The 18609-nt window shown below is 36.1% G+C and overlaps 1 protein-coding gene across 2 annotated transcripts in view; it reads right to left on the minus strand.

The window, feature by feature from the left end:
* Tenm1 (teneurin transmembrane protein 1) overlaps positions 1-18609 on the minus strand; it is an 850812-nt gene that overhangs the window by 64890 nt on the left and 767313 nt on the right. For both annotated transcript variants that reach the window (XM_004653940.2, XM_045140035.1), the window contains one exon: positions 5313-5467. In XM_004653940.2, the coding sequence (XP_004653997.1) occupies positions 5313-5467 (155 nt within the window). The remainder of the gene's footprint in view (positions 1-5312; positions 5468-18609) is intronic.

An 18609-nucleotide genomic window follows, 5' to 3' on the forward strand; every position in this document is an offset into this window, starting at 1 on the left:
GAATTGAACCAGACTCAGGAAGGCAAACATTTTCTTTCCATTTGTGGTTCCTAAATTTTACATAGATACATAAAATCATGTATGTATAGGTCACAGGAAAGTAGAAGTGAAGCTGTATAACAAAACAAATTAATGGGAGGGGGAGAGAAGAGAAGGTACGAGGAGAATATAATTAAACGCATTATATATTTGATGGAAATTTTTATGTCCTTAAGTGGCATATATCATGTACAATGAATGTATGCAAGGCTGTTTAAAAAAGAAAAAAGAGGGATGGAGAGATGGCTCAGTTGTTAAAGCCTCTTGCTTGCAAGGCCTGCTGACCTGGGGCTCGATTCCTCAGTACTGATGTAAAGCTAGATGCACAAAGTGGTGCATGTGTCTGGAGTTCGACTGCAGTATCAGGAGGCCCTGGTCTGTCTTTCTGCTTGCAAATAAATAATGTATTTTAATAAAAAAGAAAAGATGCTCAACATAATTGCTGGCCCACGGTAAGCTATCAATAATTGGTAGCAGTTCTCCTTAGGATTAGTAGAGAATATTCAGATCCGCTTTTATAGGACAGGTTATTTACATCTTATTTCTCAGAAAATGCAGAAGACTAAAGGAGAGAATATGTATTTTTGCATGGATAAGACTTTCCTTGTTGGGGCCCTTTTCTTTCTGGAATGAATGGAAGGTGACAGGAAAATTTAGGAGAGTCTTATATCTTTATAGAGACATCTTTACAGAATAGGAACATTTAGTCCATCTTCTTCACACCAAAAGGTCCTGGATGTCAAATGTTTATAGACTAAATCTAGCTGGTATTTACTTGAAAAGTTTCACAAGGTGGGCATGCTACAAAACCCTTTGATAATGTTTGGTGCTGTTGTATTCTTAGCAACAGTAAGCTCTTAAGGTCTGATTGAAATCCTCATGCTGCAGCTGTTTTCTCTACTGTCAATTCCTGTCAGAAAAAGCTGTGCACTCTTGTTTAGACATTTGTCTCTGCCCTCATCCATCAATATATCTTGATTTACTGAAATATGAAACTAAGCACTGTGTAAGCTCAGCTGGAACCCTGTAAGAACTACTATAAACAACGGAGCCTTTGCTCCTGGAAGGTGGTGTGAAGCTCCCGACTCAGCTTTCTTCTATCTAACTGAAGACTGTCCATGTTCTTAAAAACAGTCATGAGTTGTAGGTCTGACACATTGCTTGAACAGATGAGATGCTCTGGGACTAATGGCTGAGCATCTAGACAACTGTGCCACGTACATGGTGCTCTCTGGCAACATTCTATCTACCACCTCTTGGGTTTTATTTAATGTTATTCAAGCCCACCTGGGTGCTGATTTACTCATACCTAAGATCTGTTTTGTTTTGAAGCCAAGCTTCCCCTTCTTAGTCAAAAATTGGAAAGAAATGATTTATTTTCTTATACATTTTTTTTCTTGTCAAGGTAGGGTCTTTCTCTACCCCAGGCTGACCTGGAATTCACTATGTAGTCTCATGGTGGCCTCGAACTCTTGGCAATCCTCCTACCTTGCCTCCCAAATGCTGTGATTAAAGGTGTGTACTACCATGCCTGGCTATCATTTATTTTATTTCCTCATTTCCCACTCTACCACTGCAGTCCAATACCCATCATTAGTGCTTGACCAAAGGCACTTTGATTTGTAACTAATGCTATAAAAGCAAATGGCTTGGAAAAAGTTCCGTTTTCCATGACCTCTAATCAGCATTACATACTGGCCTTGAAAAGCTTGCTTCCTTGAGCTTTTTTGTTCCCTTCAAAGTACCTTCTTGGTTTTCCTCTTATTTATCAGTTTTTCTTTTCTTCTCAACCTCATTTGTGTATACCCATTCTTCATCTTTGTCTTAAATATTGGGATCCCTCAGTTTAATATTAAGTCTTCTTTCCTTTTTACATTATGTAATTTGCCACTATCTTTGTCAATAAATAATCATAAATACAGTCTACAGCTCAGGCCTTTAACTTTAGACCTACATCTTTCCAGGGATCTTTGTCTTGACGCCATACATAGGCATCTCTAATTCAAATATATCCCAAAACTGAACCTGTCATACAAACCTTGCTCAAATTCTCTAGTTGCATGCTTGTGTTCTCTGTCTCAGTATTATGATCCCTGCATTTCTTCAAGTATAAAATTCAATCCATCAATCAGTTCTTTAATTTTTAATTCCAGGATTTCATCAATCTATCAACTTTCTCAATTCATGTCACAATACTTTATGTTCAATCATTAACATTGTTTGTTTATGTAATTTCATAAAATTGAGCGGCACCAAGGTCAGTCTCACCATAGAGGTGTATTACAAAGAAATGTCTGCTCAACATACAAAAAAACATTGGGGGGGGGGGGGCTGGGGAGATGGCTTAGCAGTTGAGGTACTTGCCTGCAAAGCCAAAGGACCTAGGTTCAATTCTCTAGGACCTACATAAACCAGATGCACAAGGTGGCACATGCATCTGGAGTTTATTTGCAGTGGCTGGAGTCTTGGTGAGCCCATTCTCTTTCTCTTTCTCATAAATAAATAAAGTAAAAATATTAAAAAAAACTCCATTAGGAGCCAAGTGTGGTGGTGCATGCCTTTAATCCCAGCACTTGGGAGGCAGAGGTAGGAGGATTGCCATGAGTTCAAGGCCACCTTGAGACTCCATAGTGAATTACAGGTCAGTATGAACTAGAGTAAGACCATACCTTGACAAACCAATATATATATTGAAGGAATCTATTTTGCATAGCAATTTCTTGAAAATGTATTAATCGTTGATATATTGAAATGTGTTCCTTCCATTGTATTGTATTACTTCAAGAGTTTCTTAAATTGTCTCCTCTAACACTAATTTTTGCTCCACTACATTCTACATATTGTATTCTACATACCATCTTTGAAAAGTGCATTTCCCTTCTTAAAGCTGCTGTTTGCTCCCTATTGTCCACTGGCTAAAATTAAAACTCACCATGCTTATAAATTCTCTCACCATTTCATCTATAGTTACCTGTCTGCTTCATCTCTCCTCACTTCTTTATATCATTTCCACCTTAGTGTCTTTTTGACACACATACACACACACATGCATACACAAAACACTCATATTTAGGTATGTACTGTATCTTCTGAATACATACCATGCACCTTCAAAGAACATAATCTACTGTGTATCCCAAACAGGGATGAGGTAGCTTTTGTGATGACAATTATGGTTGAAAAGTTCTATGTAAAAAAAAAAATAAACAGCCCTTTTAATGGTGATGAGAATTATATGTTCATTCTATCTAGACAAATAATTCTTTCCAGCATAACTTTTCCATACAGAACCATATAAGGTGTTTAGAGTAACTAATCATAGTGCCAAATGTTCCATTTGAACATAAAAATACCCAACTGAATTATATATGCATCTTTCATTTTCCCACCCCTATATAAATACATTCACACCTTTCTGCATTGCCATCAATAACTTTTCTTTGCCTTATGTAGGATTTTGAATCAGAAAGTCAGACTATGCTAGTATTTGACAGCTTGATCAATTCAAATCTCTATTAAGAATGGTTTATTTATTTTCTCTATTTTCTAGGCTTTCATACTCTCCGTTTAATTTTCCTTGTTGACTACATTCAATCATTTTATGTTTCTGTGGTATACCAGGGGAGACAGAAGAGAAACTCCAAATGGACACATCTTTAGTATTTTATAGATTACTTGTGGTGAGTTGAGAAATGAGGAGATATTAGAGCTTATGAATAAAGGAACACTTCTAAGTGATGCATTCATTCAATTTTCCTTGCAGAGCCCCTACATTCCTTGCAAATGGAACCTTGAATTTGGTTCAAGAATATATGTAACATATGCTCAAAAACACATGTTCAAGAAATGTCCCAGAGGGTCTTAATTTATTTTGAATAAAAAGAAAGACTATTCCTTTATGCCTGTGATTAATTATGGTATGAGCATACGTGACTCTGTTCTGGCCAATATGACAGAAGAGGGCATTCTGTTAGCATCTTTGCCCACTGTTGGACATCTCAATTTGAGATGAATAAGCCACATCAGTTAAACTATTTTTAGACCACTTTTTGTTACTTTCAGCAAAAAGCATCCTCTGATATACTAATCAATTTTAAAATGCTCAGCATTTATTCTGATTACTTTGAAAATATTACTTCATTAGAGCCACAGATTTGTAGAATGTTAGAACATAAAAGCCTCTTCAAGGATTATCTCCCCTCTTCTCTTCCCTTCACTTTACATAGCAAACGCTTGTATCTACAGATATGAAAGACATCCAGATTGTGCTGGGACTAGATTTCATGCTCTATAGTCTCTCCACATATAATTTACTGATTTTGCAGAATGGTGGTAAAATCAGAATTTGAGGTCAGATGAATGTTACCCTGATTTTTTTCCTTTTTATTCTCGCAGTCCAAAAGTTCTGCTAAATATGAGTCAAGCAGATCTTTTTTTTTAAAAAAAAAATTTATTAGCATTTTCCATGATTATAAAAAAAATCCCATGGTAATTCCCTCCCCCCCCCCACTTTCCCCTTTGAAATTCCTTTCTCCATCATATTACCTCCCCATCACAATCATTGTGCTTACATATATAAAATATCAACCTATGAGTCAAGCAGATCTTAAAGAAAAATGTTGCAAATTATTTCAGAAAGCATTAAAGCATCCTGAAACAGCTGTTATAAACACAAATGAAAAGCCATGTTTACATAGTCATTGAAAAGATTTATAAAGTCCTTTGATTATTGCTTTTCTAAATTTGATTTATTGTTTCATGTAAAAATGATAAAATTGAGAGGCATTGTCCTCCCCACACGAACTGACTAGTGCATTTGTGACCTCACACTGATTACTGATGCCCCCACTAAGAATGGTTTTCCATGGAATAGGGTTGGGGGAGAGCAGACAAAAGAAGATAAACTGATGACAATACAACAAATTTGTAATATGTTCACATATTAAAGTCCTCAATAAAAATTATTTAAAAACAACAAAATCTACTTTAGAAAGTATTCAGGAAGCAAGATTGATCTTGCTGCTTCTTTGATTCAAATTTGGGAGTCTTTATTACATCCGTATTCCACGTAACATAACTCCCATGCTAGCTTGCCATTTTCTCTCAAGCTTTTCTGAGAAGCCAAACAGTAACTTAAATAAAGAGAAATTCTGATATTTGGCATTATAACGGATACACCAGGCTTCTTTTCTACCTAATTTCTGCATGAGAAAATTGTTATCCATTTCCATGATGCCAAGTGGTGATAACACTTGAAAACCAGCAGTGCCTACCTGAGTGATGTCCATTCCTGAGTCACAGCTCAATGGCTGTGTGGAAGTCAGACCATTTGAGCCAATTACAGTTGTGATCACAGCATTCTCATCAATTCTCCGAATCATGGTCCCATCCACAAAGTAAATGAATCCATGCCTATCAACTGTGATGCCTGTTGGGAAGGAGTAAATTAGCATTAATATTATAGTGGACCACATTTACCCTAAGATCAGTATTTTGACAGAAGCCATAGAAAAGGAATGGCATTGTAAAGACGTATGGATTCAATTTTGCTTAGCACAGACAGGGAAGTAATAGGAGACGTTTGCTGGGGCACATATTCATTTTTTGTGTGTTTTGAAAAGAAGTGACAAAAAGTGACATACAGAGATTAAATTACTTCTAATCATTTTGTTTCATCCAGTGTTATACCTCTATAGTCTTGATATTTGCTTAATTCCACATGCAGATAGAAATTGTCTTTAAGATAAATGAAGAAAAAACAGGTTAAGTTGTGTCCATTACTGTTCTTTTAGGTTATAGATACTCAGGACACTGTTTATTTTTATTGTTGCTTTAGGAAATAATCCACTTACAAAGGATTAGGATCATTGTCATCAACTCACACTAAGTTAAAGGAGTTTATAACAATTCTGACAAATTAAATTTTTTCTTTGTATTATTATTACATGTTAGAGAGCAAAATTTTGGCATTATGCAGAGAAGGTCTAAGATTTCAGGAAAAAAGTCAATGAATATTTTTGTAATAGTTTTTGTATAGTATGCAAATTTCAACATTGCTTCTTAGAAGATAAAATAGCAGACTTGCCATCTAATATGGAGCATACCATTTATAACTGATATCAGACTTTGATTGAGCCCTTTATATACAAATTTCATGTTGCAGCTTCCTCTATGGAAAAAAAAAAAAAGACAATTTGCCCTATGTAACCAAGGTCATTATAGCAGGAACCTTTTTAGTACTGGGACAAATCACCTGACCAGGAACAGATTATGGAAGGAAAGAATTTATATTTGCCTTATCGTTTTGAGGGGAAGTTTCATCATGGTTATGAAAGCATGGCATGAGCAGACATCCGGGTGTAATTTCTTACTAGAAGGGAGGAAGGAGAGTGAGCTCTGAACCCTGGAGGCTGGAATAGCACACCCCAAAGACTGCCTCCAGTGACACACTTCCTCTAGCAAGGCTCCACCTACTAAAGGCTCTACCAGCTGGCAATTAAGTATGAGGCTTAATTATAGACACATAAGGCTGTTGGGATATTTTACGTTAAATCCATCATAGTTGTAACTGTTTGGTTTTCCCAGGACTGAGACAGAGCTTGGTTTATAAACCTCAATAGCCTTTGATCAACTGAGATGAGTTGGTTATTATATGTGAAGTTTGCTACTGCATCATATGAAATAATCCACACAAAAAGTACCAGAACTGCATAAGGAGCATTTGACACAATTCTTATTTTCCTTGGTTCTTTCTAAAATGTTCCTGAAAAAACCTATGTGGATTATAGTAGACCTCCTTAGATGAGGAGAATACGTTCTTTTCAGGACCTCCAGTAGATCTCTGAAATCACATGTAGTATTGGGCCCTATGTATGTGTTTTTCATAAACATACCTGTATTTATTGCTGTGATATTAATGATAAAGTATAAATTTTAAATATGTATAGTAACTGATTAATCACTGAATATAATTAAATAGAACCATAAACATCTACTGCAATAAAAATTAAATGTGGTCTCTTTCTTAAAGTATCATTCAGTCTTATTTTTCTCATGTATATGTGAAATGATAAAATGCCTATACACTGAGATGAAATGAGGTAAATGATGTATACATTAGGCTACTATATACAATTACTTGAACCTAAGCTCTCTGATACCACAAATATTTAACTGATAACTGTGATGACTGCAAAGTGACTAATGGGCAGGAAGCATATAGAGTGTGGATACTCTGGATAGAGGTAAGATTCATATCCAAGCATGATGGATTGAGATTGTGCATACTACTGAAACTGGCATGTGATTTTAAACTTTTGAATTATTAATATTTAAATTTCCATTTAATATTTTTGGATTATGGATGGTCATGGGTAATAAAACTTGTGCAAAGGGAAATTGAATATAAAGGGGAGTCTACTGTGCTTTCAAACTTGTCCAGTTTAGACTTTTCTCATTTTTTCCTTTTTATTCAGACCTAGTGAAATCCACTGAGCATATGTTAAACTTATAAAATTCAATGCTAACAGATATGATACTTTAATGTAACACAACACATGTACATCTATAAGTACACACATAAACACGTATACACAAACATAAATTTTACTGGCTACATTTAAACTCATCTAAGGGCAATTTACAAATTTAACACTTGTAATTCCAGACACTCAGCAGGCTGAGACAGAAATATTTCAAGTTCAAAGCTAGCCTAGGCAACTTAGTGAGACCCAGTTTTATAACAAAAAATAGAAAATAGGACTGGGGATATATCTCAGTGATAGAGTACTTTCCCAGAATATGCAAAGCTCTAGATTAAATCTTTACTAGTGCCAAAAATAAACAAAATCTAAAAATAAACAGCAACAACAAAACAAATACCACCTAGTCAACTGCTTCTTTGATGAACTAATGTGTGGGCATGAAGCTAATATTAAGACAGCTCTTCCTTTAATTACTCCTGATGTCCATTATGAGGTATTAATTCTTACCACTTATACAACTTACAGATTCATTTTACTTTTCTCTGGAAACGTTTAAAATCTACATTTTTGTGAGTTTTTCAAAGAAATCAGAATATTTAAATAAGCGAATTCCATGTAAATAAATCCCTTTAGAACTTTGTGAATTATAAGCCTCTTTAAGGAATTTTAAAAGAGATTTTGTGATTGGTGGTGGCCAAATTATGATGGCAAGGGGTCATTTAATTCCTTGCTTAGAATTCTGGTTGGCAATATATCAAGAAGCTCTGCCTTCTTATTTTTGTATGTGTTCTGGCAAAGTCAATTTCTTAACTACCAAAAATTTAATCTAGTTTGTGGTAAGCTTATAATTTAAGACCACATTCTAGGACTGTGATATTAAATATCACAGTGTAAATTTAAATTTTTTTCAGTCATAAGAGGATTGACTAAAAGATCAAGACTTAAGCTTGGAAAGAAAGGATAGTAAAACTCAAGCTTAGAGAGAGCACCACTCAGAGGAGGTATACTCAAAGTCTATGAAACCAGGAGTCATTTACTAAATAGGCACTGTATGCCATTTTGCTATGCTCGTTGGGGGTAAAAGGGCAAAGACTATAGGCATACTGAAATAGATATTAAGAGAAATACTTTACGCTTCTGTAAGTTAAGGGTGTTAAAAACAAAGTGACCTCTGTGTCCATCTCTCTTCTCTCACTCCCTCACTAAATAAGAAATAAAAATAAATTAAATGAAGTATTACATTTACCAGGAGGTAGCAAACAGATAAACTGATCATCTAAATATCTGAGTAGGTTTGCAAAAGGTAAAGAAAATAATGTATTTTTAACTAATGCATTCGGGGAGATGTGTTAATCACCTTTCCACTATGCATAACAAAATGATGAAAATGGTCATCTTAACTAGACCCATAATTATTTTGGTTTACCCTTTGGAAGATCTTAGTCCACGGTTGGTTGGACTGCTACTTTTGGGTCTATGGTGGTAGTTCATCATGGTGGGGGTAGATGGTGGAGGAAGTTATTATTTTGAAGATACAAGGGGAGAAAATGGCAAAAGGGCAGGGTTCTCCTATTTCTGTCAAGATCACATGTCTAAAGACCTCCCACTAGGTCCCACCTTTAATTGCTCAACCACTTTCCCATAGTGCCATGTTGGTTAATACATGGCACTTTAGTGCATGGGCCTTTAGGGAGCGCATTAAAGTTTAAGATGTCTTTGCATTTTTATGCATATAACAGAGGATATTTTGTTCCCTTGACTTCCATGCTTCCTATCCCTATCAGAGTGCAAAGTCTGGGCTGCTCCAGGGAGGATAATCTTTGCTTTTACATGGAATTCCCTCTTTCAATTTTTGTGAAGTTCTAAACACTGTGAAGTTGTCTCTTTCTGTTCATGTCAGCTGAGTTCCACACATGAGTGAACTTTGAAATAAGTCTGGGCTTAATAAATACTCACTACTGTATTTGCCTTCAGGGCTTATTCTGCTGACAGCTTTTAGAATATTCTCCTTTTATATATTTGTGAAGCAACTTCTTTCATCATAGTCCAAACACCAATAATACACCTTTTTCCTTGAGAAACTTTAATTGGGTTAAATTTATGTATGGCATTGAAAGAGAAATAGGCAAATGGGTTTTGAGGGAAGTGTGTGATAGTTGTTTCATAAATGCACTCTAATATGTACATATTTTCCTCCAAGGTCCTTTTCCATATATACCAACCAACCAAACAAACAATAAGCACACAAAATATCCCAAAGTAGTTTAACAAATTCTTCAATTGTGAGAATTAAGGTATCTTTAATTTTCATTGAGGGTAAAATTCAAATGAGAAACTTCATGCAGGAAAAAGTGAATTATTTTTACCCATTACTTAGGGAGATTTTTCCTCCCATAATGAGAATTTTGATACTGATGATGCAGTATGATCTATTTTGGCTTGTTAGACTTAGTGGCAGGAGGTGACACATCCTCAGTATATTTTAAGCTTTTTCCTTCAGGGGTGGGGAAGTGAGTGATTTCAGATCACTTAAGCTTTCTGTGGCTAGTATGATCTGCAGATTCAATTTAGTTTCATATTTTGATATTGTTGTACCTAGATCTCCAAAACCTTGGTGTCCAATATTATAGGCATGATTTAATTCAACAGTCTTGCCCATTGATGTGCTTACTGACAGTGTTTTCATTAGCACTTATAACACAAGATAGCAGTCTTTGGATGAGAAAAAAAAATAATCTGCACTAAGAAAACCACTTCCAGAATTTAAAAATGTAACCAGTATTCATTTTTAAAGGCAAGAAAGAAAATATAAATCTCTGAGCTTCCCACAAGTTTAGACAGCAAGGCTGGGTGGGAGGGGGTAGAAGTGAGAAGAACGACACACAACAGCTTGTGTTCCCAACTCATCCCCACCAGAGGAAACACTGGGATCAGATGCCCATACAGCATGTTTTGTTTGGAGGACATTTTTATATTTGTGAGAAAATAAATAAATCCTTGTAAATTAGTGCACATAATGAAAGCACTGGCAGACCATAACCTGGAAGTGTGAATGGTGCTGTCTCCATTCATCAACATTAAGCCACAACAAGCTCCTTGTATGGAGCAAGCTACTCATAAATAAGGTGCATCGTGTAAAAGATTTTATTCACAGCATCTTAGGCAAAGTAGGGGACATTATATAATATCTTATCTACAGCCTCTTTTCACCATGAGGCATCACTCTCTGTATGAAATGGCTGCAAATTATAGGCAGAATGGGTTGACTTCTTCTCTTGTCTTATTATCTTCCATAGAATAAATGCTATCACTCAGAAGAAGACAAGTGCCTTGAGCTAGGGAAGCCTGGGTAGTTACTAGGAAATTAATCACCTGTTGGGGAACAGGATACTGCTGATCAATGCTGAAGGAACAGGGCTATGTTGATGAGATCACTAAAAGTCCAGATATGGAGCTCAATAGCCTGGAAATAGAAGCTAAACTCCAAAATTAGGTAATAGAAAAGATTGGAGCTTTTGGCTGTGCACAATTCCATAAATGTTGGCAGAAGATATCACTGTACTTCAACTTTTAAAAATCGCAGCTGTTGGAAGGGAGGGGGGGTACTTAATAGGATGATATTGTATATATGTATATATATATAATATTATATTATATATTATATATATATATTATATCATATATATACATATGAAGAATAGATTAATGGGGGTGAAAAGGCCTAAGTGAGGTCAGGGGAAGAGACTGAGTAAAGGAAAGGTGGAGGGAGGGCTAATCAAAATCTAATAGTATAATAAATCATATGGAAACCTACTTTTTCTGACAATGGAACAATCAGGAGCTATAGATTATTACTAGAAAATTTTCAGTGCCTGGGATTGGATACCTTACAGTGAGTTGTTGGCCAGGGAGGTCCCTGATGCCCCCAAAACATTACAGGCCATTGGCGAGGCTCTTGGTTTCCCACGAGGAATAGATGGTAAGACCCTATTGCTGAAGACTCCACATACTTGGGCTGCAAGGCCACTGATAAATCCTGCTGGATCTGAGCTGATGAACTCCTCCATGTAGACCAGCTGACAGAAAGCTGGAAGAAGTCATTCTACATGCAGTTTAATGGGAAAGAGAGAAATCACTAGTGAAGATACTCAACAGTGGACATTGCAAACCTTATATTTGGCCAGCCAGGCCAAATGAGCCAAGGGGTGCAATAGTGGCACATCTGTCATGGTGGAAACCAACTGCCCTCTAATTGGACTGGAGGCCCACTCCATGGGAGGGAATACATCCCTGATACTGAAAACCTACAACAGGGGTAGCCATGAGCCATAAGGGGTATAACATCTGCTGTGGTATGGCTAAATGTATATACTATGCTCATCAAACTGCCCAGTAAGCACTTCTCTTAATATTCATACCCATATATTAATGCTACTCTCACATTTTTTAGAGAACTTTCTGTTTTCAGATGGCAGTGACCTTGGGATGACTCAGAAGGCCTCATGGTCTGGGAAGAAATGACACAGGAGCGCTCAGCACTGCAATATGGCTATCACACATTACAAGACTCAGGGTCCATTGTAGAACAGGTGGTGGAAAGAATGTAAGAGAAAGAAAGGAAGGGTAGGACTCCTTACAGTGTGCTTCTCCAGACACAAGTTGGCCTGGATATCCATGACCTCACAGTGCCTGACACTACCTACACAAGACCATCATAATAGGAGGTAAAAGACAATGACATCAAAATTAAAGATAGACTGAATGAGAGGGGGAGGGGATATGATGGAGAATAGAGATTCAAAGGGGAAAGTGGAGGAAATGAGGGCATTACCATGGGGTATTGTTTACAATCATGGAAGTTGCTAATAAAAAATTAATTATAAAGAAATTGCAGCTGTTGAAGCCACCTAGAATATAAGCTCTGGAAAGTAGTCATAATGTTCTTCATTTATACCTCTGGCAACCAGAAAACTGAAATATTGGATTATGTTTCCTGCTACAATCTGCTCTTTAATTTTGTGAGACAGAGCTAAATGATGAGAATCAACTTCTAGGGAATGAGCTAAACTTAATATGGTGTCATCTAAATCTCTAATATTTGGCAGTGCTAAATTGTGAAAATGACATTATTTTAAAAAATTATTTATTTATTTTAATTTTTTTATTTATTTGAGAGTGACAGAGAGAGAGAAAGAGAGAGATAGAGAGAGATAGAAAATGGGTGTGCCAGGGCCTCTAGCCACTGCAAACGGATTCCAGATGCATGCGCCCCCTTGTGCATCTGGCTTATGTGGGTGGGACCTGGGGAATCGAACCTCGAACTGAGGTCCTTAAGCTTCACAAGCAAGTGCCTAACCACTAAGCCATCTTTTCAGCTCCCCAAAATGGCATTATTAATGAGTCAATCCTGAAGTTTTCTTTAAGTCAGAGTGATAAAACCATTTTTCCTTGCTCATGTGCATTTCAATCATTTGAAAATTGGCATCACATGTGTGGTACATATGGGAACAGTCTGTTAGGCAGAAATGTTATTTGTCCAACTGATTGGACTACTGTTCACTTAATTATTCACTGTGATCAGAAAATGCCAAGTTAGGTGCTGGGGCAATGGCTCTGTGGTTAAAGAACGATGGTCTGAGTTTTCCTCAGTGCCCACCATAAAGCCAAATGCACAACGTGGCACATGCATCTGGAGTTCGTTAACTGGGTGAAGAAGCCCTGATGCATACATTCTCTTGCTTTCTCTCTTCTTACAAATAATGAAGAAATATATATATATATATATATATATATATATATATATATATATATATATATATATTTAAATAAAGGAGAGCTGGAGATATAGCTTAGCAGTTAAGGTGCTTGCCTGCAAAGCCCAAGGACCCAGGCTTGGCTTTCCAGAGCCCAAGTAATCCAGACACACATGGTGATACATGTGCACAAGATGGCACACACATCTGGAGTTCAATTGTACTGGCTAGAAGCCTTGGGACACCAATCCTCTCTCTCTGTCTCACACATAAAATAAACTTCAAAAATCTTTTTAAAAAGTAAATGAAAGTCACTTCTGCACAAGAGTCCATTAATTTTTCTTGTTAGGTAGCTACTAATGAAGTCTATAGAACTTGGAGGGATTAAAGATACCTGTGTGTCACTAGGAGTTGGAAGGAGGCAGAGTCTAATGAACAGTTGAAATGATTTCTTTGTGTGGTTAGCAAGGCAATAGGAGGCACTGATAAACGCATAGTAATATTGCATGACTAGTGAATAGTGTCAGCTATTCAATTAGACATTCTGTTTAATAAAAAGTTATAGTGAGTTCCAAACAGTGAAGGTCAATTTCCAAAGAACATAAACACAAATTTAAAATGATAAACATTCAAACTAATATTATACTTATGATTTAGAGGGTTCTTTAAAGAGTTTAAGAGTCACTATAAGGAACAATAGATTTGTGTGCTGCTTAAAAAATAATTATGATGAGTAGAAAGAAAGACAAACAGGGCCAGTTTGCAGAGTTCTTTTTTTTATCAGTTTGTACAACTTTAAACTTCAGTAGTGTTATAACATAAAGTGGAAGAACAGCTCTCCCTTGCCTCCCTAAAAGATGGTCAAGAAAACTGTTTTTCCTCTTATTTACTAATATGCCTAAGGTTTACTTTACCCTTATGATCTGGTACACATTTTGCTAGGCACCGAAAGCACAACACAATACTAAATAGGCAAATACTCCCTTTAATCAGTTGAGAAACTTGTGGGGGAGATGGAGAAATAATCAGGTAACTATAATACCACCAGATAAGCACTAGTTTGGGGCAAGTTCAGAGTTCCATGATGGTGGGAATATTCAAGGTACAAGTTAATTTTTATTAGGGTGAATGGAACCTGAAATTTGAAGACCCATTTTGAATTCTTGATGTGTCTAATATGAGATCCAAGTAACCATCACTGAAAACCCATATAGGATGACTAATATTATTAAATAATAATCATTTCCATTTGTTGAAAGTACTGTGATGTTCCAGGTACATTGCTGGATTCTTTACACATATTTTCTCATTTCTTCCTCACAAGAGCTCATTTAATAAGTTTTAATGTCATTTTTGGTTGAGAAAATAGAGATACAAAGAGGATAAAATGAGTCATTTTAGGTTATATACCTGAAAAGTGCAAGATTTAGCTTATGTTCACCTGAGCTCAATCGACGTTCTTTTTTTTTTTTTTAATTTCCAAGCAGTGAAAGATAGAAGAGAGATAGAATGGGCTCACCAGAGTCTCCAAGTGCTGCAAACAAACTCCAGATGCATGTGCCACTGTGCCTCTGGCTTTACGTGGGTCCTGGGGAATCAAACTTTGCTCAGTAGGCTTGTAGGCAAATGCTTTAGCTGCTGAGCCATTTCTCCAGTTCTCCAATGTCCATTCTCTTAACAACTATACTTTGTAGTTTAAATAAAGTTACCAATTGCCTTACTACAAGAATGCATACAACCTCTTTATGAAGGTTCAGAAACTCTATGAAATTATATTCAAATATTTTTATATATGGATATGCCATAGTGTGAGAGAGGGCAGAATCTTTATGTTGGATTGCCAAAGTGATCCATGGTCTATCCCAAAGCATTTCTATTTAAACTCTTTATAAGAGCCTGTATTCCTTTAGATCTCCAAGATTTGGTGTGTCCAGCCTGCAGCCCAGAGGCCACATGCATCCTAGAATTGCTATGAATGTGGCTCACCACATTTGCAGACCACACTGTCATATCACATGGTTGGATTCCCCTAGCCTAGGTCTTTAAAAAATTATGCAAAGATGTTTATGGACTCATTCTAGGGGAAACCAAGGTTAACCAAAAAACAACAATAACAATAAAAAACCATTACTTACCTAAATACATTCAATTAAAAAACAAGAGAGGCACAACACAGGTAATGTAAGTTATATCTTTGAACTGGATTTGATGACTGAATTGCCAGTTTATGATACTTGTTAGAGGATAGCCAGAAGGGATGCATCATCAGTGAAGGGTTTGCTATAACTAGAGATTTTTAAAAAATATTCAATTTATTTATTTATTTCAGAGAGAGAGAGAGAGAGAGAGAGAGAGAAGCAGATGGTGAGAGGGCCTCTAGCCACAACCAACAAACTCCAGGTGCATGTGCTACCTTGTGCACCTGGCTTATGTGGATACTAAGGAATTGAACCTGTATCCTTAGGCTTCACAGCCAAGCAACTTACCTGCTAAGCCATCTTTCTAGCTCCTACCTAGAGATTTTTGATCTTATAATAAATCCATGTAGCCTATTTAGCACTGCTGCAAAATATTATGTCTTAATACAAGTGCTGTGAAACCACAGATGACCAAAACTAGCTGTAATACTTATCTCTGGAAAATGAAATATTTGAATGGTTGATGGAACTGTACTTTTTTTTTTTGATGTAGGGTCTTGCTTTAGCCCAGGTTCATTTGGAATTTGCTATGTAGTCTCAGGGTAGCCTCAAACTCATGGCTATTATCCTACCTGTGCCTGCTGAGTGCTGGCATTAAACACATGCACCACCATGCCTGGCTGAAAATGTGCTTTCAATAACATAGTATATTTTGTTACCACCAACATGAAAGCACATAAATTATGACACATTCATCAGATTTAGTCAAATTGAACAAGAAAAATATGCGTCCAAGTTGAATTCATCTTCATCTTTGCTGTTTCTCTAGCTCCCTTCTCCTCACTCCTTTTTTTCAGCAAACTGTATCTTCGTTACCACGGCAGAGACAATGCTATTTTTTCAGGTCTACTGCATAGTTTTATTGCTGGAAGTAGAGTTAGAGTACATTTCCCACTATTTCTGCAAATAAATTTAGGTAAAAGTGACGTATACCACCCCTACGTGTGCCCTCTAATAAAACTTCCATTGACTTCCTCTGTATGTGATCCCTTATTCCTATAGGCTGGATGATTCTAGTAGAGGGTTCTAAGACCTATTGTTTTGAGAATCCACCAGATGGAAAGAGCCTGGTTCCTTTAGTCACCATTTGGATGAGAGAGAAATTCACCCTCCCCATCCCTTATGTTATGTTTTAGATATAAAATGTCACTAAAGGCTTATGGATTAGGTCTGTAGCTTGTGATACTTTGGGGAAGGTGATTGGGTCATTTGGGCTCTGAATTCATCAGTGCATTTAAAATTCATAATTTGAAGGTATTTTGGGTGGTGTTGGAAACTAGGTGTTAGAGTCTAGTTAGATGTGGTAGGTCATTGGCAGTATGTCTTAAAAAGAATATGTCTTTTGTCTGATTAGCTCTCTCTACCTCTCCCTCCCCCTCTCTTGATTGGGGCTAGGTAAACTGCTTGCTTTACCATCTGTTTTTTTAAAATTATGTTCTTCCTTATCCTGGGCCCAGAAGCAATAGAGCCTTGAAACCATGAACTGAAATGTGTGAATGCATGAGTAAAAATAAATCTTTTCCCCTTTGCTTCTTCTCAGATTTTCTTTTCACAGGTATGGAAAGCTTACTATGACACCTGTAACTCACAATGTATTCTCTCTCTCTCTCTCTCTCTCTCTCTCTCTCTCTCTATATATATATATATATATATATATATATAAAATGTATATATATATGTACATATATATACAAAAATGCATAGTACTATGTTATACTATATATAAACAATAAATGTATTACTATTTTGTTAATCCACAACAATTGCATATGTATGTTTAGTATAGTTATTAGCTTGACGTATTACATCCATCACTCCAAAATATAATTATCTTTAAAAGTTTTACATTTCTCCTTATTTATTTTTGTTTTTTTATATTTTTTCTTTTTAATTTTTAATCTGATACATATTACAAATTAGTAAGGTACCATGTGATGATTCAATACATGTATACATTGTTTAATGTTCAAACCATGCTAAATCTGTCTCCTCAAGCAGTTATTTGTGGTAAAAACATGTAAAATTATATTTTCTAGTTTTTAAAAATTGTCTAAAGCCACCCTACTCTTTGATAGAACACTAAACATTCACAGCTGTGGTTGATATTCACCCTTACTATATATTCCTCAGCCTCTTGGAATAACTACAATACTCTCAACTTCTATAAAATCAAGATACATCTCTTTCAATAATATTCCTCTGCAAACTCTAATTCACCATGATCTCTCTTTTTCCTAAGCCATAGAAGCTGTCATTTTAATTATGAGTTTTCAATGTGAATTTGCTAATCATCCTCTAGGCCATATGCTCCCTGAGGACAGTAACTCAATTTTCTCATCTAGTTTTATGTTTAACAAATGTTGAACACATACACAAGATTTTCATGATAGATACCTATGTATTTGTATTCAAATGCATCTAACTTGAATGACATGTGAGGAGGTCAAAAGGTACACATGAATCTCTAAAAATGAGTTTAGGAAGGATGCAATGATAACCTAATTTTCAAAAGAGCTTTAAGAGGTGTATAGTCCCTATCCATTAGTGATGATTGGACTACAGAAAAGGGAGGCTGATGAGCAAGATCAGAGAGATGAAAGACCATATATCATAACTGAAAATGAATTTTATCTATGTGGATGGCAAGATCAAATAGCATAGTGCTCTTGTACAACAAATCTACTTTGCTCTGTTGACATGGTTTGGTTCTGGGTTTTTGTATTCTTGTTCAAACTTACTGTGTCAAGAGATGTAAAGAAACACAGATGGATCAAGATTTTTTTTTCATTAATTTGATTCACTACATAAGTGACGTCAGAGAGAACACTGGCTCCAAGATAAGTTTGAAGATTTGTGCATCAGTCTGACTCTTGTTATACACCAGCTGTAGACTTTATGTTGTAAGGTATTTAGCCACTCAGTGTCTTGCTTTTTGAACCTATGTATTACCAATTACACAGGGTAAAATGCTATGAAGCACACAAAAGCCAATGAAATGGATGGGCTATGAAGAGGATAAAATATTATGGTATTACTAAATTGTATCTAATTGCACAGTCATTGCTATAATTCTTTCTGAAAATGACTTTTCCAAGCCTAGAGTCATAGACAACAATTTCCACAAAGGCCATGGCC

This window comes from Jaculus jaculus, chromosome X, assembly GCF_020740685.1.
Source record: "Jaculus jaculus isolate mJacJac1 chromosome X, mJacJac1.mat.Y.cur, whole genome shotgun sequence".
Taxonomy (NCBI): domain Eukaryota; kingdom Metazoa; phylum Chordata; class Mammalia; order Rodentia; family Dipodidae; genus Jaculus; species Jaculus jaculus.